This window comes from Gopherus evgoodei, chromosome 4 (assembly GCF_007399415.2).
Source record: "Gopherus evgoodei ecotype Sinaloan lineage chromosome 4, rGopEvg1_v1.p, whole genome shotgun sequence".
Lineage (NCBI taxonomy): Eukaryota > Metazoa > Chordata > Testudines > Testudinidae > Gopherus > Gopherus evgoodei.
In genome coordinates, this window is record NC_044325.1 from 129,927,669 (window position 1) to 129,955,280 (window position 27,612).

Consider the following 27,612-nt stretch of genomic DNA (forward strand, 5'->3'; position numbering starts at 1 on the left):
ATTTGGTACTTTGGTCTAATGTGTTGGCAGCCAGGGAAAAGGGTCAGCACCAGTGTCTTAATGCCGATGTAAGGTGGGTCCAGGCACTGAGAACAAGGATTCTTTGGAAACCAACACTGGGGAAGCACCGAGTCACCTGTTTTGGCACCAATGGAAATGCACACTTTTCCATGGTAATGGGCTGTGTCAACTAGCTCCCACTCTGAGACCGATTAGAGCTGAACATGGTTTTGGGAACCAGTGTCTGGTCCAAAGGTTTCCCCCACTCCAGGGAACCAGATTTAGGGATATGAAATGGGCCACAGAATAACAGACTTTAATGCCAGAAGGGACCTCTTAGGATAATCTAATCTGAACTCCTAAATAACAGAGGCCAGAGAAATTCATCTGATCATTTCAGCATCCAGTGAATACTTCCTGGCTGAGCGAGACCTCAATAATTTTGGGTGACTCATGGGCAAATTTTGCCACCTCACTGCTCACCCCCTTTTCTAGATCTTTATTAAAAATAAGTCTTAGCACAGAACCTTGAGGCATGCTGCTGTTAACCGTGTGCCATGGTGAAAACGGACCATGTGTTACATCAAAAACAATATTTTGTGCCTTGCCCTATAACTACTTTCTTTAGCAACCTTTTAAGACGGACCTTGTCAATGTGCTTTTTGAACGTTTAGATTATGTCAAAATGGTTCCTTCTTTATCCACTTGTAGACATGCAAACTCACCCCCTGAGGCGCCTCCTGCTGGTGACTCATGGGAATTAGCTCGTTCCAGCTCTGGAGCGCCCTCTGCAGGCCGGTGATCCACCTGTCCTCTGGCCCCCATGTCCCTCCCTGGACCCGGTGCCCTTTTACATGGGGTGCTGCCCTCTGGCAGTAACCCCTTTCTCTCAGGGTCTCCCCTCCTGGGAAACTCCCACCCTCTATCCCCACCTCGCCTCAGAATACGGATACTGCCAGTCATTGTCTAGCCCCTGTGCCCTGGGGCAGACTGCAGTATCAGTATCACTGGCAAGGTTGGGTTTGGACCTGCTGCCTTGGCCTACCCCTGGGCTGCCCTCTGCAACCCCCAGTACCTGTTGACCTTGTGCTAGGCCGCAGCCTGGGGCTTTCCAGGCTGGAGCTCCCCAGCTCCTCTACCTTTCCCCAGCCCTGCTTCACTCAGGTACCCTGTCTCTAGCTCCCTGCAGCCAGGCCCATCTCTCTCTACAGGCAGGGGGAGACTGTCGTCTGCCCCTGGCTTCTCTGCCTTTATAGGGCCAGCTGAGTCTGTTTGAGGCGTGGCCCCAGTTGCAGCCACTTTCCCCAATCCGCCCAGCCTAAAAGCTGCTTTCTCCAGCCACAGCCCCCTCCCAGGGCTGTTTTTAACCCTTCAGAGCAGGAGCGGGGGTCCACCTCGCTACACCACTACTTTGACACATTCAAAGAATTATAACAGATTAATGCAGCAAAAGTTTCTTTTGGAGAAACTGTGTGGGTTAGACCCTACCATTCTGTAATCTTCCAGATCAGTTATTCTATTTTCAACTATCATTTTGACCAAGTTACCAGGAACATGTGTGAAGTGGACTGGTCTGTAATTTAATGAATCCCCCTAGACCTCTTTTTCAATATAGGTACAACATTTGCTACCTTCCAATTTTCTAGTATAGTAGAGTAGCTATTTTTAATGAGATTCCATATTTTTGCTAGCAGTTCAGCTACTCCATTCATTCTTCACCATCTGAAAGGAGAAGGCCACCCCAGTATCGTACCTTGACTCCAGTCTGCAGCTGTCTGGCGAGATGCATTTGCTTCCATTGCGTTAGAAAGTTCATTTATTATTAATTTTAAGATTTTTACTAACAATGGAATGTTTGTCCAGCGTTCGGGATCTGCAAGACCAGAGGAAGGAATACATAGATAACTTTGCCGTTTAAGAAACTAAATAAGAATCTTCAAAGCCACTAAAACAATCCTGTTTCAATACATGCTGGAAATGTTCACTGAAAAGAACTATACTTTTACATGAAAATGTTCTTCTCAGAGAGCTGCATTCAACTACCACCACTGAGCAGATATTCTGGCATCATTGGACATATATATAAACAAGGCAAGTGTCAAATCCTCTGAAAGAAGCAAACACTGAAGTGTAATAGTACATTATGTTAGTTAAGCAAGGACAATCTGAAACTTCAGCTAGTCAATTAGCAACTACACTGGGACTTCAAGGGTCCAAGACAAAACTAAAGATGATTATTCATTAAATGACTGACAGGCCAAAGATTGAAGAACTAAGGTTAAAGTTATTAGCCTTTCCAACTTCATTTTTTTCTTTCCCTATGGGCATTACTGGTGGCAAACACAGTTCTCATGTTGCTCATATGTCCACCCGTTTTATATAATCTCAGGTTGTGAATTCAAAAAACATATCAAACAGTCCTTCAAACAGGTTTTTTAAAGGCCACAAGAACTGCGTTCAACATTTATTTTAAAGTGTAAATATTTCTTCATTGGGAACTATGGCCTAGAAGCCAGGTTTTGGAATACAGAACCATCCAGATCTAGATTACGAGTTCAAATCCAGTCCAGGTCAGATCACCAATGTAATGAATTATTTGTATTGCAGTAATGCTTAGGGGCCCCAATCATGTATCAGGGCACCTGTGCAATAGGGACTCTATAGACACAAAAGTAGTAACCACAGTAACTCCTCACTTAACATTGTAGTTGTGTTCCTGAAAAATGCTACTTTAAGCAAAACGATGTTAAGCGAATCCAATTTCCCCATAAGAATTAATGTAAATGGGGGTGGGGATTTAGGTTCCAGGGACCTTTTTTTTGCCAGACAAAAGACAATATATATTGTGACAGACCCAGGCCAGTGGGTTGAGGAGTCTGGTAGAGGGCAAATCTACTGGTCACTGGGTGAGTAGTTTTCTGTTCCCTGAGTGACCAGAGCAGGGTCTGCACTAGAGTAGTCAGGAACCTGCTAGAACCAATTAAGGTAGACAGGCTGATTAGATCACCTGCAGCCAATCAAGGCAGGCTAATCAGGGCACCTGGGTTTAAAAAGGAGCTCACTCCAGTCAGGAAGGGAGGGAGCCAGAGGAGAGGAAGTGGGTGTGAGGAGCTGGGAGCAAGAGGCGCAAGGAGCTGAGAGTGAGAGGGTGTGCTGCTGGACGACTACGGAGTACAAGCATTATCAGATGTCGGGAGGAAGGTCCTGTGATGAGGATAAAGAAGGTGTTTGGAGGAGGCCATGGGGACGTAGTCCAGGGAGTTGTAGCTGTCATACAGTTGTTACAGGAGGCACTTTAGACAGCTGCAATCCTCAGGGCCCTGGGTTGGAACCCGGAGTAGAGGGTGGGCCCCGGTTCCCCCCAAACCTCCCAATTCCCGATCAGACACAGGAGAAGTTGATGCACACTATGAGGAAGATCACTGAGGTGAGCTAATCTGCCAAATAAGCGCAGGACCCACCAAGGTAGAGGCGGAACTTTGTCACAACTGGTGTCAGAGGTGGGATTTGGTGTGCACAGCGCGGCGGAAGAAGGAGGCTGATTTAAAAAATAAAGGAAAGGGTTTATTTTTTTTTCTACCACAATGGATGACTTAGTGCAGGCATTGATAAAAGCTATGGCGACCCAGCAGGAGGCTACCCATGTCCAGGCAGCTGCCCAACAGGAGGCAGTGCAGCTGCAGCAAAAGACTAATCGCCTGCTGATGGACCAGGCTTCTCAAGACTGGGCTATGTTGTGGGAACTGATAAACCAGGTAAAGACCCTTACAGAGCTGAACCGCGGCCATGGTGGGACGCAGATCATACAGGCCAGCCACTGGCTGCAGAAAATGACGTGGGAGGATGATGTAGAGGCATACCTCCTGGCCTTTGAGAGGACAGCCCTACGGGAGGCCTGGCCTCGAGATCAGTGGTCTGGCATCCTTGACCCATTCCTGTGTGGGAAGGCCCAGAAGGCCTACTATGATCTGCCTGAAGAGGCTGCAGCAGACTACTCCCAGCTGAAAGCAGAGATCCTGGCCAGATCTGGGGTTATGACTGCAGTGCAGGCCCAGCGGTATCACGAGTGGAGGTACCAGGAAGACAAAAACCTGCGGTCCCAATTGTATGACCTCATCCATCTTGCACGAAAGTGGTTGCGAACGGAATCCCGGAGTCCGGAAGAGATACTAGAGGTTCTGGTCACTGACTGATACATGAAGGGGCTACCACGAGGCCTTTGTGCTTGGGTAAGCCAGAATGAACCCTCCACCTATGACGAGGTTGTCGCACTGGTAGAGAGGCGAAGGACAGTGAGGGAGCTGACCCGACCAGTTAAGGAAGAGACAACCTGGGTTAAACTAGCAGAACCAAGCCCTAGAGCTTGGGTGACTGGGCAACCAGGAGATCACAAGTGGAAAAAGAGAGGGGCTGAAGGTCCACCAGAAGTCACAGAGTCAGAACACTGAGGGAGAAGAGGATCGTGATGTTAGACTGCCCAAACCAAGAGACCGAGGAATGCCTAAGGCCCCATACAGATGTTATGCCTGCGGGCAGTGGGGACACATAGCTGCATAGTGTCCCAGTGCTGAGGAGCCTATGCAGTGTAACCTGTGAAACTGGGCAGACCCATGCTCCCTAATCCACCTTGTGGGGGTCTCACTAACCCCACATATGTACACCAGACCAGTAAAGCTAAATGGGGTAGAGACCACAGCACTGGTTGATTCGGGGAGTGCTGTCACGCTTGTCTCGGGGAAGCTTGTGGAGTGTAGTCAACTGCTGTGGGCTAAGCGTATGGGGATAACATGTGTCTATGGGACAGTTGGTTACTACCCCACCATCCCAGTAAAAATTGAGATTCAGGGCAACACTACTGAGCTAGCAGCAGGTGTAGTCCCTAAACTCTCATACCCAGTGCTCATAGGGAGGGACTTCCCACGGTTTGGAGACTGACTCCCAGTAGGAGGATTGGAGAAAGACAGGAACCCTGAAGTTAGTGAGGCATCCACAGTAGACTGTCAACCCCTTGTCTTCTCTGAAATATCCCCAGATCTATTTTCCATTCCCAGACAGAGTAGGAAGTTGAAAGGGGAAAGAAGGGCAGCTAAGGCCTTGGGAACCCGAATACTGACTCAAAGCCAGAGGGTCGCTCTCATAGGTAGGCGGACCTGAGAAGCTGAAAAGAAGGCCACCCAGGAGGGAGAAGCACCCGAGTCTGACCCCCACCCTAACGCTTCTGAACCAGTAGAGGCAATAGAGACTGGGACCCTAGATCTTGGGCAGATTAGCTCCGGAAGAGGAAATTTTGGATGGGACCAGGCTGAAGACCCAAGGTACGATAACATTAGAAAGGAGATGACTGAAATAGATGGGGTCCCCGTGGAAGAGAAAACCCAGGGACCAGGACCCTACTTCATAATGAAGAAGAATCTCTTACACCGGGTTGCATCAGTACAGGGAGAGGAGTCACAGCAGATCCTAGTAACTCAAAAACACCAGAATGCTGTATTAAGTCTTGCGCATAGTCATCTTTTTGGGGGGCACTTGGGGGTAGAGAAGACCCTGGCACGAGTCCTACGACGGTTCTTCTGGCCCTGAGTACATGAAGTGTGGAGGTACTGTGCGTCCTGCCCGGAGTGTCAGCTGCACAGTCCCCATACCCACCTGAGGGTACCGTTAGTACCCCTTCCCATCATAGAGGTCCCCTTTGAGCAAATAGCCATGGACCTAGTGGGACCCCTGGAGAAGACGCTTAGGGCCACCAATATATACTTTGCCCTGCGGAATATGGCCTTTAAAACGATAGCCAAAGAGCTGGTGGGGATCTTTGCCTGAGTGGGGCTACCAAAGGAGATATTAACAGACCAAGGAACCCCATTTATGTCAAAGCTAATGAAGGACCTCTGTACGCTGCTCCATATATATACCCTGAGAACTTCAGTCTACGATCTGCAGACTGATGGCTTGGTAGAAAGGTTTAACCGAATCCTCAAGGCTATGATAAGGAAGGTGGTAAGTCAGGACAGGAAGGATTGGGACACCCTACTGCCCTACCTTATCTTCGCTATCTGGGAGGTACCTCAGGCCTCAACTGGGTTTTCCCCCTTCAAGTTATTATATGGGCATCACCCCTGTGGCATACTAGATATTGCCAAAGAGATTTGGGAAGAGGAACCCAATGAGGGGAGAAATATAATAGAACATATAATACAGCTGCGAGACCGGACAGCCCGGGTCACCCCTATTTTATGGAAACATTTGGAAAAGGCACAGGAGGCCCAGAGCACCTATTACAATCGCCAGGCAAAAGTCCGACAGTTCCAACCAGGGGATCGGGTGATGGTGTTGGTACCCATGGCAGAAAGCAAGCTTCTGGCCAAACGACAGGGGCCCTATGAGGTGGTTGAATCCGTGGGGGAAGTAACCTACAAGGTGCGACAGCCAGGATGCCGAAAACAAGAACAGATTTATCACATCGACCTTCTGAAACCTTGGCATGCACAAGAGGCATGCATAACTGTCCGAAAAGACCTAACCCAGGAAAACAAGCCTTCCAAACAGGTGAGAGTGTCTCCCGGTTTAACACCAGACCAGAAGAATGAGGTGTCTGAGATGATCTTCCGGAACCAAGATGTGTTCTCGACAAAACCAGGTCGAACAACTGAGACATATCACCACATTGTCACGAACCCTGGGGCCAGAATAACAACGAGGCCCTATTGGGTGCCAGCGGCCAAAAGGAAGGAAATAAAAGCAGAAGTAAAAAAAATGCTGGAGTTGGGTTTCATCGAAGAATCCCACAGTCAGTGGTCTACCCCAATCGTGCTGGTGCCCAAACCTGATGGCATCACAAGGTTTTGCAACGACTTCCGGCGACTAAACGAAGTATCCCAGTTCGACGCATACCCCATACCTCGCATAGATGAGCTAGTGGATTGTCTGGGTAATGCCCGGTACTTGACTACCCAAGACTTGACAAAGGGGTACTGGCAGATTCCCCTTACGGAAGATGCAAAGGAAAAGACTGCGTTCTCTACACCAGAAGGTCTTTTTCAATATACTGTCCTCCCTTTTGGACTACATGGGGCCCCGGCTACTTTCCAGTGCCTCATGGACAAGCTATTATGCCCGCATAACAGTTATGCTGCTGCCTACTTGGACGATGCGGTCATTCATACCCCAGACTGGGAAACCCACCTACAGAAGGTGGAGGCAGTCCTTGGTACCTTCAGGCGAGCTGGCCTTACAGCAAACCCTGCCAAGTGCACTGTAAGGTTCACGGAGGCCAAATATCTTGGCTACATTGTGGGAAAAGGTCTGGTAAAACCCCAAGTGAACAAGTTGGAGGCCATCCAAAATTGGCCCCGACTGCGTCGCAAGAAACAAGTCCGGGCATTCCTAGGTGTAGTGGGGTATTACTGACGATTTATCCCCCACTTTGCCACAAGGGCAAACCCACTGACAGACCTAGAGAAAGCCCGTGAAACTGATTTGATGAGATGGTCTGATGCAGCAGAGGAAGCATTCACAGACCTACGGACTACCCTCTGCAGTAACCCTGTACTGATAGCTCCTGATTTCACCAAGGAATTTATACTGCAGACAGATGCATCGGAAGTAGGGTTGGGGGCCATTCTATTACAGATGGTTGGGGAGGAGGAACACTCCATTCTGTACCTCAGTAGGAAACTCCTTCCGAAGGAACAAAAATAGGCAGTGGTGGAAAGAGAGTGCCTTGCAGTAAAATGGGCCATGGAAGCGTTGTGCTACTACTTGCTTGGGCGCAGATTTGTTCTCGTGACTGACCATGCCCCTCTTCAATGGATGCAGCAGAACAATGAAGAATGCAAGGGTGACCAGGTGGTTCTTATCCCTTCAACCTTTCCAGTTCCATGTGCAAACCAGTGCAGGGAGCCGTCACAGTAATGCCGATGGCTTGTCACGAATGCACTATCTGGCATCCCAAGATGCCCAACCCCTTGGTGTTGAGCAGGGGGGAGGGATATGTGACAGACCCAGGCCAGGGGGGTACAGGAGTCTGGTAGAGGGCAAATATACTGGTCACTGGATGAACAGTTTTCTGTTCCCTGAGTGACCAGAGCAGGGGCTGCACTAGAGTAATCAGGAACCTGCTAGAACCAATTAAGGCAGACAGACTGATTAGACCACCTGCAGCCAATCAAGGCAAGCTAATCAGGGCACCTGGGTTTAAAAAGGAGCTCACTCCAGTCAGGAAGCGGGGAGCCAGAGGACAGGAAGTGCGTGTGAAGAGCTGGGAGCAAGAGGGGCAAGGAGCTGAGAGTGAGAGGGTGTGCTGCTGGAGGACTAAGGAGTACAAACGTTATCAGATGCCAGGAGGAAGGTCCTGTGGTGAGGATAAAGAAGGTGTTTGGAGGAGGCCATGGGGAAGTAGCCCAGGGAGTTGTAGCTGTCATGCAGCTGTTACAGGAGGCACTACAGACAGCTGCAATCCACAGGGCCCTGGGCTGGAACCTGGAGTAGAGGGTGGGCCCAGATTCCCCCCAAACCTCCCAACTCCTGATCAGACACAGGGGAAGTGGATGCATACTATGGGGAAGATCACTGAGGTGAGCAAATCTGTCAAATAAGCGCAGGACTCACCAAGGTAGAGGAGGAGCTTTGTCTCTCTCTCTCTATATATACATAATATATATACACACACACACACGCACACTATAACTTTTAAACAAACAATTTAATACTGTACACAGCAATGATGATTGTCCTCACACTCTACAAGGCAGCATGAATGGAGAGAGAGACGTGCATTGCCCCCAGAGTATGCTGACCCCACTCTAAGTACACTATCTTTTTAAGTAGAGCAGCAAGTTGAGACAGCAGCTGCTGCCAGCAAACTCCCTTGGTTCTGAGCCCTGTCGTGTCTCCCCGCCCCTGCTCTGTGGAGATGGGGTAATGAAATGGGGGGCAGGAGCGGGGGGGGGAAGGGGGACACACTGACATTAGCTTACCACTTCCCCCCACCCTCCTGCACAGTAAGCAGGAGGCTTCTGGGAGCAGCTCCAAGGCAGAGGGCAGGAGCAGCACACAGCAGCGGTTAGGGGGAAAGACAGTTGAACTGCCCAGCAATTGATAGCCGGCTTGGCAGCTGCCACACAGGGAACTTAGGGGAGCGGAAAGCTGAGAGAGGGGCTGCCAGTCCACCCTGGTCCAAGCCCCCACCAGTTAGCTCCAGTGGGCTGCTCTTTTTGCAAGCAGTGGACAAAGCAGGCAGCTGCCAAACAAGGTTATAAGGGAGCAATGCACAACTTTAAACAAGCATGTTCTGTAATTGATCGGCAACATAACAACGAAACAATGTTAACTGGGACGACTAAGTGAGAAGTTACTGTATTCCAAAAGCTTAATCTAAAACTTAAAACAAGATTATTATTGAAATTACATTGCATTGGAGTAGTATCTATATTACTATTGGAAAACTGCTTAACAGTCTATGTAGAATGTCCTACAAGTCCCCTCTTCACAAATAAGGACAAAAACAATATCACACTTCTAAATGCGGTACATAAAGTCAGGGCTGGGCTGAGCTGCGCTGGCAGGGTAGCGTGTAAGAAGCTTGCACTGCAGCTGCCTGTACAATACAATACAGGGGGAATTCAGTCCTCTTTCGCCAATATTAAAATGTTTGATTGTCATCACAATGGCCTGGTCTACACTACGCGTTTAAACCGAATTTAGCAGCGTTAAACCGATCTAACCCTGCACCTTTCCACACAACGAAGCCCTTTATATCGATATAAAGGGCTCTTTAAACCAATTTCTGTACTCCTCCCCGACGAGGGGAGTAGCACTGAAATCGGTATTGCCATGTCGGATTAGGGTTAGTGTCGCCGCAATTCGACGGTATTGGCCTCTGGGCGCTATCCCACAGTGCATCATTGTGACCGCTCTGGAAAGCAACCTGAACTCGGATGCACTGGCCAGGTAGATAGGAAAAGCCCCGCGAACTTTTGAATTTCATTTCCTGTTTGCCCAGTGTGGAGCTCTGATCAGCACGGGTGGCCATGCAGTCCCAAATCCAAAAAGAGCTCCAGCATGGACCGTATGGGAGATACTGGATCTGATTACTGTATGGGGAGACAAATCTGATGTATCTGAGCTCTGTTACAGAAGACGAAATGACAAAGCATTTGAAAAAATCATCAGGCTATGATAGAGAGTCCACAGCAGGAACTCAGCACAGTGTTGCGTGATGAGCATAAGGGAAAGCCAAAGAATCAAATGGACGCTCATGGAGGGAGGGGGTACTGAGGACTCCAGCTATCCCACAGTCTCCGAAAAGCATTTGCATTCTTGGCTGAGCTCTCAATGCCTAAAGGGTCAAAAACATTTTCCCGGGTGTTTCAGGGTGTATGTATTCAATTTACACCCTTCCTCCCCCAAAAAAAAGAAAAGGGAAAAAAATAGTTTCTCGCCTTTTTTCAATGTCACTCTATGTCTACTGCATGCTCTGGCAGCCGAGGTGCTGCAGTGCTGAACATCGACTTCCCCTTCCTGGTGGCAGACGGTGCAAAATGACCGGTATCCATCGTCATCATCAGCCCGTGAGTGCTCCTGGCTGACCTCGGTGAGGTCGGCCGGGGGCGCCTGGGTAAAAATGGGAATGACTCCTGGTCATTCCCGGCAGACGGTACAGAAGGCTTGGTAACCATCCTCATCATAGCAGCTGGAGGCTGAGCTCCATCAGCCTCCACCCCCTTTCATGTCTAAAGAAGATTCCATACTCCCTGGACTATCACAGCAGCTGGAGGCTGCGCTCCTCTCCCACCCACCCCTTTAATGTCCTGCCTGGACTACCATAGCAGTTGGAGGCTGCCTCCCCCTCATTTTATCTTACTAAAAACTCAGTGTTTCTTATTCCTGCATTCTTTATTACTTCATCACACAAATGGGGGGACACTGCCACAGCAGCCCAGGAGGGCTGGGGGAGGAGGGAAGCAACGGGTGGGGTTGTTGCAGGGGCACTCCCTAGAATGGCATGCATCTCATCATTTCTGTGGGATCTTTGGGGCTGTGACCTGGAGCAGCTGTGCTCTCTGGTTCTCTAGTACACTTGCCCCATATTCTAGGCAGGACTATTTTTAGACAAAACATAAAGAAGGGAATGACCTGGGGAGTCATTCCCATTTTTGTCCATGTGCCTGGCCGACCTCAGGGAAGCCAGCTAGGAGCACCCATGACAGCAGCAGATGGTACAAAAGGACTGTTAACCATCATAGGCAATTTCCAAATGCCAACGGTGCAAAATGACTGATAACAATCATCTCATCACCAATTTACAATGGCAGACGGTGCAATAGGGATGGTAACTGTCTCTGCTACCGTGCAAAGGTAAATGAATGCTGCTATGTAGCACTGCAGTACCACGTCTGTCAGCAGCATCCAGTACACATACGGTGACAGTGACAAAAGGCAAAACAGGCTCCATGGTTGCCATGCTATGGCGTCTGCCAGGGCAATCCAGGGAAAAAGGGCACGAAATGATTGTCTGCTGTTGCTTTCACGGAGGAAGGATTGAGTGAAGACATTTACCCAGAATCACCCGCGACACTGTTTTTGCCCCTCATGCACTGGGATCTCAACCCAGAACTCCAATGGGCAGGGGAGACTGCGGGAACTATGGGATAGCTACCCACAGTGCATCCGGAAATTGATGCTAGCCTCGGTACATGGACACACACTGCCGAATTAATGTGCTTAATTACTGACTAAATTTTATTAAGCTAAGATTTTCTAAAGAGACTAGTGATTTTGGGAACCCAACTTGACACACCTCTTAAGGGGACAAACAGTCAGCACTTCTGAACGTTGAACTCCTATAACACATCTCCAGTGGGGCAGCCACAAACTGGGGCACCCAAAGTCACTAGACGCTTTTGTAAAAGCAGCAAAGAGTCCTATGGCACCTTATAGACTAACAGACGTATTGGAGCATGAGCTTTTGTGGGTGAATACCCACATCGTTGCATCTGACGAAGTGGGTATTCACCCACAAAAGCTCATGCTCCAATACGTCTGTTAGTCTATAAGGTGCCACAGGACTCTTTGCTGCTTTTACAGATCCAGACTAACATGGCTACCCCTCTGATACTAGATGCTTTTGAAAATTCTTGTTTTCTCTCTGAAGTTGATGAAGGATCTGAAGGACAAAATCTTGTATCAACCAAATCTGAATTCAACCCCACTATCTACCTAACACCAGTAAAAAGTGTAAGAGCAAATACTGGAGAGATGCACTCCACAGAGAGACTTTTAACTAATGATGGAACAAATGCATCTCAGTTCTCCATCTGTAAAATGGAGATAAAGGGTAGGGTAGTGGAAGTAATATTGCATTATCTATTTACATTGTAAGCTATTTGAGGCAGGTGCTGACTCTTATGTGTTTGCACAACTGGGCTCCTATCTCAGTTGGGGTCTCAGGTGCTACTGGTAATATAAACGTGTAGCCTATTGCTTCATCTGAACACTTTTTAGGACACTAGTTTCAGATTAATAAACCTCTTAAATACAACACACTGAGTAGGACCACAGTTACATCAAAATTTAACAAGTGTGCACATTGAATTCTTACATGCCCACCTTCCTCTTCATGGTTATGCAACATTGATGCATGAAACAAAAACTCTGAAGGCAAAAAAGAAACAAAGACAGCGGAAGGACCCAAAACTCTTACTAATTCTGAATCAGGCCCAAAAAATCAAAAAGAACTGGGAAAAGGTTTAAGTAATAATCAGATTTTCAAGGGTTCTGTTTGATTGTTAGATAATTAAAAAAAGGGAGTTCTATTTGGATTAAATATTGGAATAAAGTTAAAGTTTCTGACTTGGATTGTAAAGTGGATAAAACTGAAAGCTTCAAAGAATAATGAGTCAGGGCCTCACCTAAAGAACAGGGTCTAATGAACATTTGTGACATGTGACAGTAACTCAGACATAGCAATGCTGAGAAATTGCTTTAGCCTGGCAGTCTAGAACGATGCTAAGGATCAGCATTTGGGTCCCAAACCCAATCTTTAATTTAGGGACTTAATCCTACTATTATTAGTTTTGCCACTGACTTCCATGGGAGCAGGAGGCATCATCACATGTCATTCAAATGAGTACCTGGCCAACACACAGCACAGCATAGTCACCTTGGAGTGGTAACCCTTGTCACTAAAATACAGGGGCAGAAACGCTACAAAAATCAAAGTTACTTTACCAAAAAAAAAAACTGTTCAAACAATTCCTTTCCTTTCCTGCAGCTGAAGCCAGCACTATTGTCCATCTCAATCCAATGCTACTTATTTATTATGTACCGATGTTAATGCCTGTTGCCCAGTCTCTCAATCAGAGTTATACTGTGGGGTTAGCAAAGTAACTGGCAGACGGAGGGGGAGTGCCTTTGAGTGGGGGAGAAGGTACAATAAAACTTCTCAATAAAACTAGTACACTTGGAGTTAAATATTAAGTTTTAGTGCCCCAGATGAGACATTTCGGAGTGACAAGCCTAGTGAGACTGAGTAAATGTATGTTACACAGAGATAGTAAACTAGTATCTCATTTCCTCTTTAAGAAACTAAGATCTAGTGAAACAAAGAAGTGGTGGCAGTTATTCTCTGTGATAAAGTGTTTATCCAGACAAAGTTCCTGTAGCTTTTTTCAGTGACAAGACAGCGAGTGTGTTGCAACTGCTGCTTGCATCTTGTATTCCCCACCTGTTACTTTCTAAGATTTCAATCCTGTCACCTGTGAGCAGATCCTTGGGACCAGAAAAATAAGGTGCAAGACTGAAGTCTTAGCTAGAGAGCTCTGCAGGGCAGGGAACATTTTTCATGGGTGCGTAGTGCCCTCCCCCAACTGAGTGCAGGGTCCACTAGGGCCTACCACAATGCAATTACTACTACAGATCTCTACAAAGGAAACTCACCAAAAAGCCTAGACCAGTGGTTCTTAGCCCATAGGGCCCAATTAGCACAAAACTGCAGCCCATGTGACATCCTCAAGGCCATAGAGCAGTGTTCTCCAAAGTGGAGTGTGCAAGAGGATCCTTGGGAGTGCGCGGCAGGACGACAGAGTCCAAGCGGTTTTGTTATTTTTATTTTTTTTTGGCACTTCGGCAGTTTGAGTGGGAGTCTGAGTTTTGTTTTTTTGGCGCTTCGGTGCGGCAGGGGGTGCGTGCTCAAAATTTTTTACTGATAGGGGTGCGTGATCAAAAAAGTTTGGAGACCACTGCCATAGAGGTAGTATATATACTGTGTGGATGCAGCCAACACAACACAGAGAGCTGCATATGCAGCCCACAATGGTAAATAGTCTAAGGCCAGTGGGTTCCCAATCTATCAGGAGAAACACTTATTTTAAATTAAATGTAATGCTGATTAAAGATGCTGGGCTAAAAGCACTAGAGACAAGTTCTTTAGGGGGAGCATGACCATAGTGCAAGTTTCTACTAAGCTGCCCCCCACTCCCATGAGCCATGCCCCTGAAGTAAAGTATCCTCTACCACCTAATGGTGGTAACTTCAGTCTCATTGGGCAAGTCAGTCCTTCATTTCCTTTACTGTGATTACCAATACTGTCCACTGAACGCTCATTTCACAGAGGTTACCAAGCACCACGACGATATAAGTTTTAGGTCCTTCAGCTAGGAATGAATTTGATCTAGTGACATAGCAGTGAAGGCCTCCATACCTCTTGAGCCTTTTAATTTCCCCTAATCTTAAATTAGAAGTGTAAGAACAATATTCCCAAACCCAATCAAGAATTTGGTAAGCAATTAATGGGTATATTAATCTTGCTAACTTTGGGCAAGTTCCAATAAAAAATGTCTGTTTTCTCTATAGAAACATACTCAACAAAACTGCAGGAGACCTAGAAAATCTTTTAGAGGCTTTCCAAGTGTGCCACAAGGTAATATTTATAGGCCCAACCCTGTTAGAGCAATTTGATTACTTACTTTTGGCTGATTTGGATCGTGTGCGTATTCCCTCGTCCATATTGAATATTTCTTCACCCTTCACCCTAATGTCCTGCAAGCGCTTGTCATCACTGTTGATACCATACTGGAGGAGTTTACACAAAGCTACAGAGCTGAGGAGGAAAAGTGTAGCGCATGAGTCTTCCTCTGTCCTATACATAATCCAAAATTTATGAACCAAATATAACTTGATTTAGTTTACAGGCTTTATCTCAAAGTTCAGTTCACTATAGTTGCATATAAACTCAAAAATGAAAAAATATTCCACATACACCCGCTTATTCAGCTCATGAAAAGGGCTGAAGTTCCAGTGACAGATATTCAGGGACTTGAGCTCCTCCTTTTTGGCTTCTTCCCCTGCTTCATCCATTACAAAGGAATCACATTACCCCTGCTTTGCCCCAATTCCAAGAGTCAATCCCCAATCTTAAAAATCATGGCAGGCCAACAACTTGGTCAAGGTGGTATAATGAAGATGCCTTTCAGATGGCAATTTAGGGGTAAAAACATTGTTTAAGGTTCCACAATCCTTTTCAAAGGAATTGTCCCAACCTCTGACTCGTCTACTCATTCAAAAGCCCTATTATTATACACATTGGGCCCAAAATGTGTGAGGTGCTTGATAAAAGGACAGGTATCAGAGGGGTAGCCATGTTAGTCTGGATCTGTAAAAGCAGCAAAGAGTCCTGTGGCACCTTATAGACTAACAGACGTATTGGAGCATGAGCTTTTGTGGGTGCATCCGACGAAGTGGGTATTCACCCACGAAAGCTCATGCTCCAATATGTCTGTTAGTCTATAAGGTGCTACAAAACTCTTTGCTGATAAAAGGACAGTTACCTGTTTCCATAAGTGGCGTCCGACGAAGTGGGTATTCACCCATGAACGCTCATGCTCTGCGATGGGGCAAGGCCAGATGGCTACAGTAAAGGACTGAGGAACAGGTATGTTAGCCCCAGGCTAAACAAATCCCTAGTACCATGGTAACCAAATGGCAGTTGCTCCAGGTTAATCAAGGCACTTGGGGCCTATTAAGATCTTTCCAGAAGGCAGTGGAGATAGCTACATTGATTAGAACACCTGCAGCCAATCAAGGCCGGCTAATCAGGGCACCTGGGTTTAAAAAGGAGCTCACTCCAGTCAGGCGAGGAGGAGCCAGAGGAGAGGAAACGCACGTGAGGAGCTGGGAGCAAGAGGCGCAAGGAGCTGAGAGTGAGAGGGTGTGCTGCTGGAGGATTGAGGAATTATCAGACAATCAAGCATTATCAGATAGCAGGAGGAAGGTCCTGTGGTGAGGATAAAGAAGGTGTTTGGAGGAGGCCATGAGGAAGTAGCCCAGGGAGTTGTAGCTGTCATGCAGCTGTTACAGAAGGCACTACAGACAGCTGCAATCCACAGGGCCCTGGGCTGGAACCTGGAGTAGAGGGCAGGCCCGGGTTCCCCCCAAACCTCGCAACTCCTGATCAGACACAGGAGGAGTTGACCCAGACTGTAGGTTCCACCAGAGAGGAAGATCACTGAGGTGAGCAAATCTGCCAATAAGCGCAGGACCCACCAAGGTAAAGGAAGAACATCGTCAAAACTCCAATACGTCTGTTAGTCTATAAGGTGCCATAGAACTCTTTGCTGATAAAAGGACAGTTACCTGTTTCCGTAACTGGTTTTCTTCAAGATGTGTTGCTCAGGTGTATTCCACTATAGGTGTGTGTGCTCGCCACGTGCACTGGTGCTGGAAGTTTTTCCCTTAGCAGTATCCGTAGTGGGAGAGCACCGCTGCGACCCCTGGAGTGGCGCCGACATATCGCACCATAAAGGGGGCTGTGCTCTCCCTCTACTCTCAGTTCCCTCTTGCCAGACAACTCTGACAGAAGGGAAGGAGGGTGGGGCGTGAAATACACCTGAGCAACACATCTCAAAGAAAGCCAGTTACGGAAACAGGTAACTGCCCTTTCTTCTTCGAGTGATTGCTCATGTGTATTCCACTATAGGTGACTCCAAGCTATACCTGATGGAGGCGGGTAGGAATTTAAATGTAAAGTTTTAAGGGTTACTGGGGTGGAGCACTGCCCTACTAAACCCAGTGTCATCCCTCGTTTGGTAGACGATCGCATAGTGTGATGAAAAGGTGTGGACAGAGGACCATGTATCAGCCCTACAGATGTCCTGGATAGGGACATGAGCCACACAGGCCGCTGACGAGGCTTGGGCTCTGGTGGAATGCGCCTTTACAATAAGAGGTGGGGGAACCCCTGCCAGGTCGGAACAGATGCGAATGCACAAGGTGATCCAGCGGGAGATGCACTGGGTGGACACTGGCCGTCCCCTCATGGGCTCGGCTGAAGCAATAAAAAGCTGGGGGGACTTCCTAAATGAGCTGGTTCTGTCCAGGTAGAAGGCCAGCGCTCTGCGCACATCCAACGTGTGCATGCGTGTGGGCTCCCCAGCCCAGGTCCTAGGCGTCTGACACTAGATCTAGTGATGGAGGGGGCTCTCGGAAGGGGACACCCTGGAGCATGTTGCTCGGGAGGGACCACCATTGGAGATCTGCCACCACTCTGGGCAGCAGTGTGACCACCTTGTCCAGGCTGTCTCTAACCTGGGAGTACTGGGAGGCCAGCCAGAGCTGAAGGGGCCTCATTTGAAGCCTGGCATGTCGCACCACATAGGTGCATGCTGCCATGTGGCCAAGGATTTGCAGGCATACCCGTGCTGTGGTCACCGGAAAGGCCATGACCGAAGCGATGACAGTTTTGAGCGTCTTGAATCTCTCCCATGGAAGGGAGGCTATGGCCACCCGGGAATCCAGCAGCGCCCCTATAAAGCTTATGCGCTGAACTGAGATTAAGGTGGATTTCTCATCGTTTACTAGTAGGCCGAGAGCTGCACAGGTGTTTAGCAGGACGCTCATGTGCTGCTGCACCAGAGACCGAGACCGGCCCTTGAGCAGCCAGTAGTTGAGGTAGGGAAAGATTTGCAGCCCTTTTGTCCAGAGGTGGGCAGCCATGACAACCATGCACTTTGTAAATACTCTGGGGCAGTAGAGAGGCCAAAGGGGAGGACTGTAAACTGGAAATGGTCCTCACTCACCAAGAAACGGAGGAAACGCCTGTGACCCTCAAATATGTGGATGTGAAAGTAAGCATCCTGGAGGTCCAGTGCTGTAAACCAATCCCCCTGGTCTAGGGATGGAATAATAGAGGCCAGGGACACCATGTGGAATTTACAATGAATGAGGAACTGGTTGAGATTCTGCAGGTCGAGGATGGGCCTTCGCTTTCGGGATGAGGAAAATACCTGGAGTAAAAACCCCTGCCCTGGTATTCCTGAGGTACCCTTTCCACCGCTCCCAGGGGGAAGAGGCACTCCACCACCTGACAGAGGAGGACGGCATGCTCCAGGACCCCGGCCAGCTGCCTGGACAGGGAACAGTTGGGAGAGGTGGAAAAAAATTGCAGCCTGTACCCTTGGGAAATGGTGCTGAGGACCCATTGGTCCAATGTTACAAGGGCCCATTGCAGTCGGAAGGCCAATAAACGGTTCATAAAAGGCAACTTTATTAACTGGGTGGGGGGAACACTGACAACAGGCTCGATGACCCCCCTTACGAGTCAAAAAAGCCACTTCCCCGGCTACCTGGCCTTAGAGGTCACAGGCCGTAGGACCAAATGGGATTGGCGTTGGGACCAACGCCTTTGTTCCCTCTGCCACTTAGGTGGGGGTTTGTATCCGCCCTGAACAAGAGGAGCAGAGGTTTGAGGCCTGGGCTTGTCCTTAGAAGGAGGGACGTACAGGCCTAGCGTCTGAAGGGTGGTGCGGGAGTCCTTCATCCCGTGCAGACGGGTGTCTGTCTGTTCTGTAAACAGGGCCTTGCCATCAAATGTCAGGTCCTGCATTATAGAATGGGACTCGACCAATAACCCCAAGAGCAAGAGCCATGACACCTGTCGCATGGAGACTGCAGAAGCCACTGTACGTGCGGTTGTGTCCACTGCATCTGAAGCCGCCTGGAGAGCTGCTTTGGCCGTGGCCGCACCCTCCTCAATCAAGGCCCGAAACTCTTTTCCATCATTGTCCCGAAGAAGGGGCTCAAACTTAGAGAGGGAACCCCAGAGATTAAACTCATACTGGCTCAGCAGTGCCTGGTGGTTGGCTACTCTGAACTGGAAACTCGCAGATGAATAAACCTTTTTCCCAAAGGTATCCAGTCTACGAGCATCCTTATCTTTTGGTGTGGGCGTGGGCTGGCCATTCCGCTCACGGTGGTGGACCGACTCTACCATCAAGGAGTTAGGAGCTGGGTGGGTGTATAGGTACTCATGACCTTTGTGGGGACGAAGTACTTCCTCTCTACCTTTTTGGAAATTGATGCAAGGGAGGCTGGGATCTGCCAGAGGCCAGTGGTGATGCTGGCTAGTCCCTGATGGAATGGGAACGCCACACACCCCGATACCGAGGAGGCGAGGATATTGAAGAGGTTATCGGAGGGCTTCTCCATCTCCTTGGCCCGGAGCTCGAGATTTGCTGCCACCCTCCTAAGCAGCTCCTGATGTGCCTTGAAATCTTCTTGGGAAGAGGGAGGCAGTACCGCAACTGAATCACCCGGTGCAGAAGAGGTGGATGGTATGGTGCCTTCAGCCACCGATGGCATTGTGGGCTCGACATCTGGGTCCGGTGCCGCAGTCGGTGCTGGGGGTTCGGCGCCCATGGTCTGATCCCGGTGCCGGGGAGGTGACGCAGGGCAGCCTTGAGAGGCTCCTACCACAGAGTGAGGTCTCGGCTGTGCAGGAACCTGAGGCCACAGTGCCCAGTGGCACCATTGTCCTTGCCAGGGAACGGCTTGGAAATGAGTCGCCACAGGTGCCAGCAGGGTTGGTTGGTGATGTGGTGCCGTGCAGCTTGGGGATATGGCTGCATGCCGATGTCCTGGAGAAACATACAGTGCCGTAGGAATGACTGGAGCGGTCTCTGTCATGACGGCTCCCGCCCCGAGACTTTGACCTGGAGGAAGTATCTCTGGACTCCCTGCGGCACCTGCAATCATGGTGCCTCGATGCCAGGGACTCTCGAGACGCACTCTGAGCATGGCCTCTGTAACGGCGGGTGTTTGAGTACGGAGTTGAGACCTGTTCCTCTCGGACTGGCTGGAGGAGGAACGGCGTTGTCTCTTGTCACCTCCCCGACGCTGTCTGAGACCGGAGGAGATCCGCTCACTGAAGAGCCAGAACGTGGAGTCGACATCTATAGCGGGGCTCTACTCGGCACCTCGACCTGGGAAGGTGCCTTGATCTCTGACACCTCCAGGAAGGGCTAATGGGCGCCCAAGGGCGGCTTTCCATGGGACCGGGGCCCGACTGAGGCGGCATACCTGGCACCAGAAGCACCAGAACATCACGCGCGGCCTGAGCTGCCTCTGGTGTCGATGGCATGCCTACTTCAGGCAAGGCTTGCGCAGACGGGACTGGACTACTCCGCTCAGCATGAGTCGGAGGTCTACGTCCACATGGGGATCGTGGGCTGCCCAACTCAGGTCTGGCCTCACCCCTCTGTTTCTCTTGTTGATGCTGAGTCTTCCCTTGTTTAGGTGGGAAGCGATGCCAGCTCGTCAACAGCACCTCACTGCGCGCCGAGGACATTGTACCAGGTGCAGAATCAGGATGGCGCACCAGAGGCACTTTGCTGCATGCCGAAGACGAGGTGCCGGGCGTGGGATTGGCTCGATGCACTGGTGCTGGGGCCACTGCTGACTCCATGAGGAGAGCTTGGAGTCAGATCTCACGCTCCTTCTTTGTTCGCAGCTTGAAGGAGCAGCAGATCTTACACTTCTCACTAATGTAAGCCTCGCCAAGACAGCGAAGACACTGACTGTGTGGATCGCTTCTGGGCATGGAGTTGCAACAAGAGTTGCAAGACTTGAAGCCTGGGCCACGGGGCATGCCCTGAGCCAAGCTTAACAAGAGAAAGTTCAGCAAGGAAGTTTTCCAAAGACTGGATACCACTAAGGCTATAACACTGCAGCCTAGACTGGAGCAAGTTCCGACTACCTTCACTGGCAGCAAGAAAGAACTGAGGGTGGAGGGAGTGCGCAGCCCCCTTTATGGCGTGATATGTTGGCACCACTCCAGGGTCGCAGCGGTGCTCCCCCACTACGGATACTGCTAAGGGAAAAACTTCCGGTACCGGTGCACGTGGCAAGCACACACATCTATAGTGGAATACACCTGAGCAATCACTCGAAGAAGAATAAGACAGTCCCAGGTCAGATGTTTACAGGCTATGAACAGTCCTGATGTTATGAGAGAAGACAACAACAAAAGGGAACAGGGTAGGAGGAAGAGAGGCTACAAGGTAGAAGTGACTGGTGGCTCTGCATACATTTGTTTTACACTATGTTTTCATGTTCTTCAAAAATGACTAGTGTGTTAAAAATTAAAAAAAAAAAAAAAATTCGACCCCAGCTTCTCAAAACACTAAGGGTATAGTGCAGGTGTTCTCCAACCTTTTTTCCCTACCATGCCATCCCATACTTCTGCACTGCTGCTGGCAGTGGTGCTGCCTTCAGAGCTGGGTGCCCAGGCAGCAGCCGCTGCTCTCACGACCATCCTACCAGAGTTTTGCAACCCCCTTTCAGGTCGGCACCTCCTGTTTGATAAATGCTGGTATAGTGGGTGTAATAAATTAGCTATACAACTAAAGCTTCAATTTATTCATAACTTCAAGATAGTAACAACCCCATAAAAATCAAATGCTCACTGACATATATGGTTATATCAAATGGGTCAATCAAATCAAATTTCTTCCTCACATTCCCTGTGTGACAAGAACCTACATACTTCTTCAAAAAGAAAATTCAGTCCACAGGGATCACCTCTCATTTTGCCCTGCACTAGCCAAGGTTGCAGAAGTTTTTGGGGCCCAGGACAAAATCTGAAACTGAGGTCCCCTGTCCTTCCAAAAAATGCCCATTGAGGGGAGGTCTTGTGGTGTGGGTGGTGGCGCTGAAGACTGAGTCTGCAACACACTCAACCTGCAGCAACAGCTTGGCTTCTGTCCTGCAAGACTGGGCTCAGGTCCCTACTCCCAGCAAGTGGGGTCATGGCATCATTCAGGTATAGCCCAGCTGTCCCTCCATTGTGACCGAAGGGCCACTGAGCCAGACCTGAGAGGCGCTGCAACTCTGTGTGCCAAGTCGCAACATCACTTGTCTTGGGAGCCTTCTCAAATGGAAGCCCAGACAAGTTGCCCTTCCCCCTTCCCAACACTTTCACCTCCTCCTCCATCACAGCCCCAGTAGTCTCTTGCCTTATATCCAACCCTAACTTTTCCACCTGCCCCAGTGATCCTATATCTTTGCCTCTCCTTACTTTTTTGTTTAAAATAAGTTTTAAAGGACAGAGGGATCATCATAATCATCTTGTCTGAATTCCTGCATAACAAAAGCCACAGAATTTCAACCAGTGATTGCTACATCAAGCAGAAACTTCTGGCTGAGCTAGAGCAGATCTTTTAGAAAGACACCCAATTTTGATATAAAGATCTAAAGTGATGGAGAATCCACTGCATTACTAAGGAAGCTGTTCCAATGGTTAGCTACCCTCACTGACAAAAATGCAAACCTTATGTTTCGTTTGATACTACAACTCTACCCCAATATAACGCAACCCAATATAACACGAATTCGGATATAACGCGGTAAAGCAGCACTCGGGGGGGGGGGGCTGCGCGCTATGGTTGATCAAAGCAAGTTTGATATAATGCGGTTTCACCTATAACGTGGTAAGATTTTTTGGCTCCCGAGGACAGCATTATATCAGGGTAGAGGTGTATCTAGCTTCAGCTTCCAGCCATGGGATATTGTTATGTCTGTCTGCTAAACAGCCCTCTCACCAGAAATCTGCTCAAGTAGGTACTTCTAGCACATGGTTAAACCATTGTTAGCCTTCTCTTTGATAAACTGAATACACTGAGCTTTAGTGTCTCATTGTAAGGCTGGTGTTCAAACCATAAGTCTTCTTATGGCTCTTTTATGAACCCTTCCCAATTTTGCAATACCCTTTTTGAAATGCTGATGCCAGAACTGGACAAGTACTTCCACTGCCCCCAGGCTCTCCCTGTCCCTGACCCTCACAGTATAAGTCTGTCCTGCTTTTCCCTAGCCTCAAAAAGCTATCCCTCACTCTGATATGCCTCTCCGGATACTTACCTCCTCCTCCCCTTTACCGCTAAGCTTTGAATGTGCAGTCTAAAATCAAGGCATTCACTCCCTAAGCACCACCTTGGATCCCCTGCAATCTGGCTTCTGACTTCTCCACTCTACTGAAGCAGTTCCCATGACTATTTCCTAGCCAAATCTCAGGGCCTTTTACACCATCCTCAGCCTCTTTGCTGCTTTTAACACATTAGATCCATCTTGACATCATACCCTTGCTGGGGTTTTGCGACACTGGGTAAAATTTTCAGAAGGACGTAAGCAACTTCCGAGCCTAAGTCCTGTTTTCAAAAGAAACTGAGTACTTAGGAGTCTAAATCTTATTGAAAGCAATGGGACTCTTGCTCCTAAGTGCCTCAGTCTTTTAAAAATGTGACATAGGTGCTTTTGAAAGTTTTACCCATTGTCTCCTCCTGGTTTTTCCTCCTCTCTCTGTTACAGTTTCTTCTCTCTCTCTTTTGGTGGATTCTCCTCACCCCTCGGGCTCTGTCCTTGGCTTTTTCTTTCCTTTTCGCACTTTCCACCGGGCGATCATTGGCTCACAAGGCTTCAGTTATCATTTCTATGCAGATGACTTGCAAAGCTATTCCTCTACCACTGACCTGTCTCCTTCCAGCTAATTTAACAAATCTCTGCTTTTCTCCTGACATCTCGTTTTGGTTTTTTTATTATCTTAAATTGCAGATGGCCAAGACAGAACTGTTCTTCCCTCCCAAACTTTCTCCACTCCCCTCCTTCATCACTGTCAATTCTACCTAAGATTTCTCAAGGTTATTTTGATTTTTTGCCCAACATATCCTGGCCATGTCCAAACTGTTGATTCTACCTCCTCATTGTTGCCAAGATCCATCCTTTTTATCTCTACAGCCAACTCTCATATTCAGCCCCTTGTATCTCTCCTTGACTACTATTTCATCCTCCTCTCTGGACTCTAAATTAATGCTTTGCTCCTCTTAAATCCAAATGAAATGCAGACAAAAGTATCTTCTATGACCATCAATCTGATCATGTCACTGTGACATTCCCCAGGGTACAATCTGGACTGATGGACACCTGTGTCCCCTTAACTCTCCAACCTGAGGTGCCTTTTACACTGCTTTGCTGTGAGAACAACCACTCCAGGTCTGCTCTCACACAGCCTCCAACATGCCAAAGCCCTCTCACCAGAAATCTGCTCAAGTAGGTCCTGAATTATACTTCAGAGCAAAGCCAGCAAATTCCCAGTCCCGGACTTGTCCCCAGAAATATGCATCTTGTACTGTCCGGATCTTTCCTTCTGTGCAGTACAAGCTCACAGCAAGTCCATCATTTCATTTATAGAAAATGATATGCAGAAATCTTGTTATCTCAAATGGAGGGTCCCAAACACTTCAGTCCAAACACACTGGCTCAGGTAAATAATAAAACAAGTTTATTAACTACAGAAAGATAGATTTTAAATGATTACAAGTAATGAGGCATAAAAGTGAGAATTTCTTACAAAGAAATAAAAGATGAAATGCAAACTAATACCTAACTTAGCAAGCTAAATGAATTCAAAGCAAAGATTTTCTTACCGCCATGGTTTTACTGGCTCAACTCCTTCAGTCAGGGCCACTCCACCAGTTCAATGATGCTTCCTTTGTCTTTCAAATGTTATTGATGCCGGGAGGAGAGAGAGGTGATTTGTGTCCTCTGTTCTCCCTTCTTATAACATTTATCTTCTTTGAGAATCATTTCCAACTGGGATTCAGATGACAGCAAGTCTGGCCTTGGCTACACTTGAGAGTTACAGCGCAATGAAACAGTCCCGGGCGCCCTAGCTCACTCCCAGTCCACAGTGGCAAGGCATGTAGAGTGCTCTGACTCTGCAGCTACAGCGTTGCTGGTACTCCATCTCAGCAAGTGGAATAACGTTTGCTGCGCCCCCACTGGAGTGCTGCGGTGCCAGTGTGACCAAGGTGTTGTGTTACTGCACTGTGATCAGCCTGTGGAAACGTTCCATAATCCCCTTAAGTCAAGTGGCCACTCTTGTTGTTGTGAAATCAGCTGCAGGAATGCAGAAATGCCCTTTCAAAAGCTCCATTTTGGAGAAGCCGAATGCTTATCAGCTCCGAGAAAAAGTAAACATTTACTGTTTGCTTTGAGTGACAGAGAGAGGCGGGGGAGAGTGGGGTCTGAACTTACAAGACAGCGTGCTTAAACACTCTCAGCGTCCCCAAAACCCACTCTCTTTCCCCCCATACACACACAACACACTCCCTGTCACACTCCACCCAACCCCACGCATTTGAAAAGCACGTTGCAGTCATTTGCATGCTGGGATAGCTGCCCATAATGCACCATTCCCAATGCCACTGCAAGTGCCGCAAATGTGGCCATCCAGTGCGCTTGAAGCTGTCAGTGTGGACAGATTGCAGAGCTTTCCCTACTGCGCTCTATGAAGGCGCAGAGAGAGCTCTACATCTGCAAGTGTAGCCATGCCCTCTGTCTTCCAAGAGGTAAATGTCTTGCTCACACCCTTCTTCCTGCCAAAGAATGGCCACTCAACCTGGCAATAGTACACTTGATTGTGTTGACACCTGGCTGAGGTGCTGGCTAACCTTTTGTTTCTGAGGAAACTGGTTTGGGCTGCTTTTCTAAACTTGGAGCATGTCTCAGCAATGTCATACAGTAAAATCTTATAACTTTACATACAATGTTGCTACACACATTTTACCAGGACAATAATGCTCAGTAGACAAATTTTCAAATGACACATCACAAGGCATACTTTGTACAAAATTTATCATAGTCTTGCGAAAGTGGTGGCTCCTTCAAAACCCCTCTACTTGCTCCTCATCCACAAATCTCAAATTTAAAGTTACCATCCCCCCTCAGAGCTCAACTCTGACTTTCCCGAATCAAGGTTCATGTTGCTCCCCTTCTCTCTGCTTTACCAATGCTCCCAGCCTCATCTGGGAGATTCTTACATAACCACCTACAAATCTTCCACACAGCTCCCTCAGCATGGTAGACTCTCCCTGGACTCATCCACAAAGCTCCTATCCTATCACAGAAGATTAGGGTTGGAAAAGACCTCAGGAGGTCATCTAATCCAACCCCCTGCTCAAAGCAGGACCAATCCCCAACTAAATCATCCCAGCCAGGGCTTTTTCAAGATGGGCCTTAAAAACCTCTAAGGATGGAGATTCCACCACCTCCCTACGTAACCCATTCCAGTGCTTCACCATCCTCCTAGTGAAATAATTTTTCCTAATATCCAACCTAGACCTCCCCAATGGCAACTTGAGACCACTGCTCCTTGTTCTGTCATCTGCCATCATTGAGAACAGCGGAGCTCCATCTTCTTTAGAACCCTCCTTCAGGGAGTTGAAGGCCACTATCAAATCCCCCCTCATTCTTCTCTTCTGCAGACTAACAAGCCCAGTTCCCTTTGTGACATTGCACTCTATATGATTTTATGAAAGTATGCTGATGAGTGCGAATATAATGTAACTAAAATATGCTTCATGCAAAAGATCTCTGGTAAGATATCATTACAAAGCTTATCTGCTGAGTGTTGTTCATGCTATTTGTATAAATGTATCACGTTTGTATCTGAAACAAGAAATATGAAATATAACTCTGAGGTCCTATTGTAGTTATGCAAAGTGTGGGCCATTAATGGTGGTTTGGAATCTTAATGGCTCCCATTAACCAGGACAATTGACTGTAGATTGCTCTGTTTTACTTGGAAGTCTTCTTTTATAGGTGTGTAGTGGTAAATGGGTAATGAAGTCTTACAGTGATATGTGATCATGTCATCTGAACTGGAATCCATCTTTAACCTGGTGCATTTCCATTAAGAAGGCGGGGTGGGAACCCAGAGGGACAAAGGATTCCAGCCTTGTGCAAAAGATATATAAGTGGGTGGACCAGAACAAACTGGGTGGCCATCATGAGAAATCCCCTAGCTACCACCTGAGTGGGAACAAGGGCTGTAGCAGGGGAAACAATTGTGCCCAGACTAGGAAAGTGTCCAGTCTGTGATAGAAGCTTATTGAAACACTTGAGGGTGAGGTTTTATCTGTATTCAGTTTTCTTAATGTATTAGGTTTAGACTTGTTTTATTTTATTTTGTTTAGTAATTTACTTTGTTCTGTCTGTTATCACTTGGAACCACTTAAATCCTACTTTTTGTATTTAATAAAATAACTTTTTACTTATTAACGCAGAGTATGTATTAATACCTGGGGTGGGGTGGGCGCAAACAGCTGTGCATCTCTCCCTATCAGTGTTACAGAGGGCAAACAATTTATGAGTTTACCCTGTATACAACTTATACAGGGTAAAACGGATTTATTTGGTGTTTGGACCCCATTGAGAGCTAGGTATCTGAGCCTATAGCTGTTAAGGGATGTGGCTCAGACTTGGGTCTGGGTTTGCAGCAGGCTAGCAGGTCTG

At 48.0% G+C, this 27,612-nt stretch overlaps 1 protein-coding gene across 3 annotated transcripts in view; it reads right to left on the reverse strand.

Annotated features, from left to right (window-relative positions):
* The window catches only part of IPO9 (importin 9), a 178,625-nt gene that overhangs the window by 15,852 nt on the left and 135,161 nt on the right, over positions 1-27,612 (reverse strand). For all 3 annotated transcript variants that reach the window (XM_030561056.1, XM_030561057.1, XM_030561058.1), the window contains 2 exons: positions 14,961-15,094; positions 1,754-1,873 (listed from right to left, as the gene is read on the reverse strand). In XM_030561056.1, coding sequence (XP_030416916.1) covers positions 1,754-1,873; positions 14,961-15,094 — 254 coding nt within the window. The remainder of the gene's footprint in view (positions 1-1,753; positions 1,874-14,960; positions 15,095-27,612) is intronic.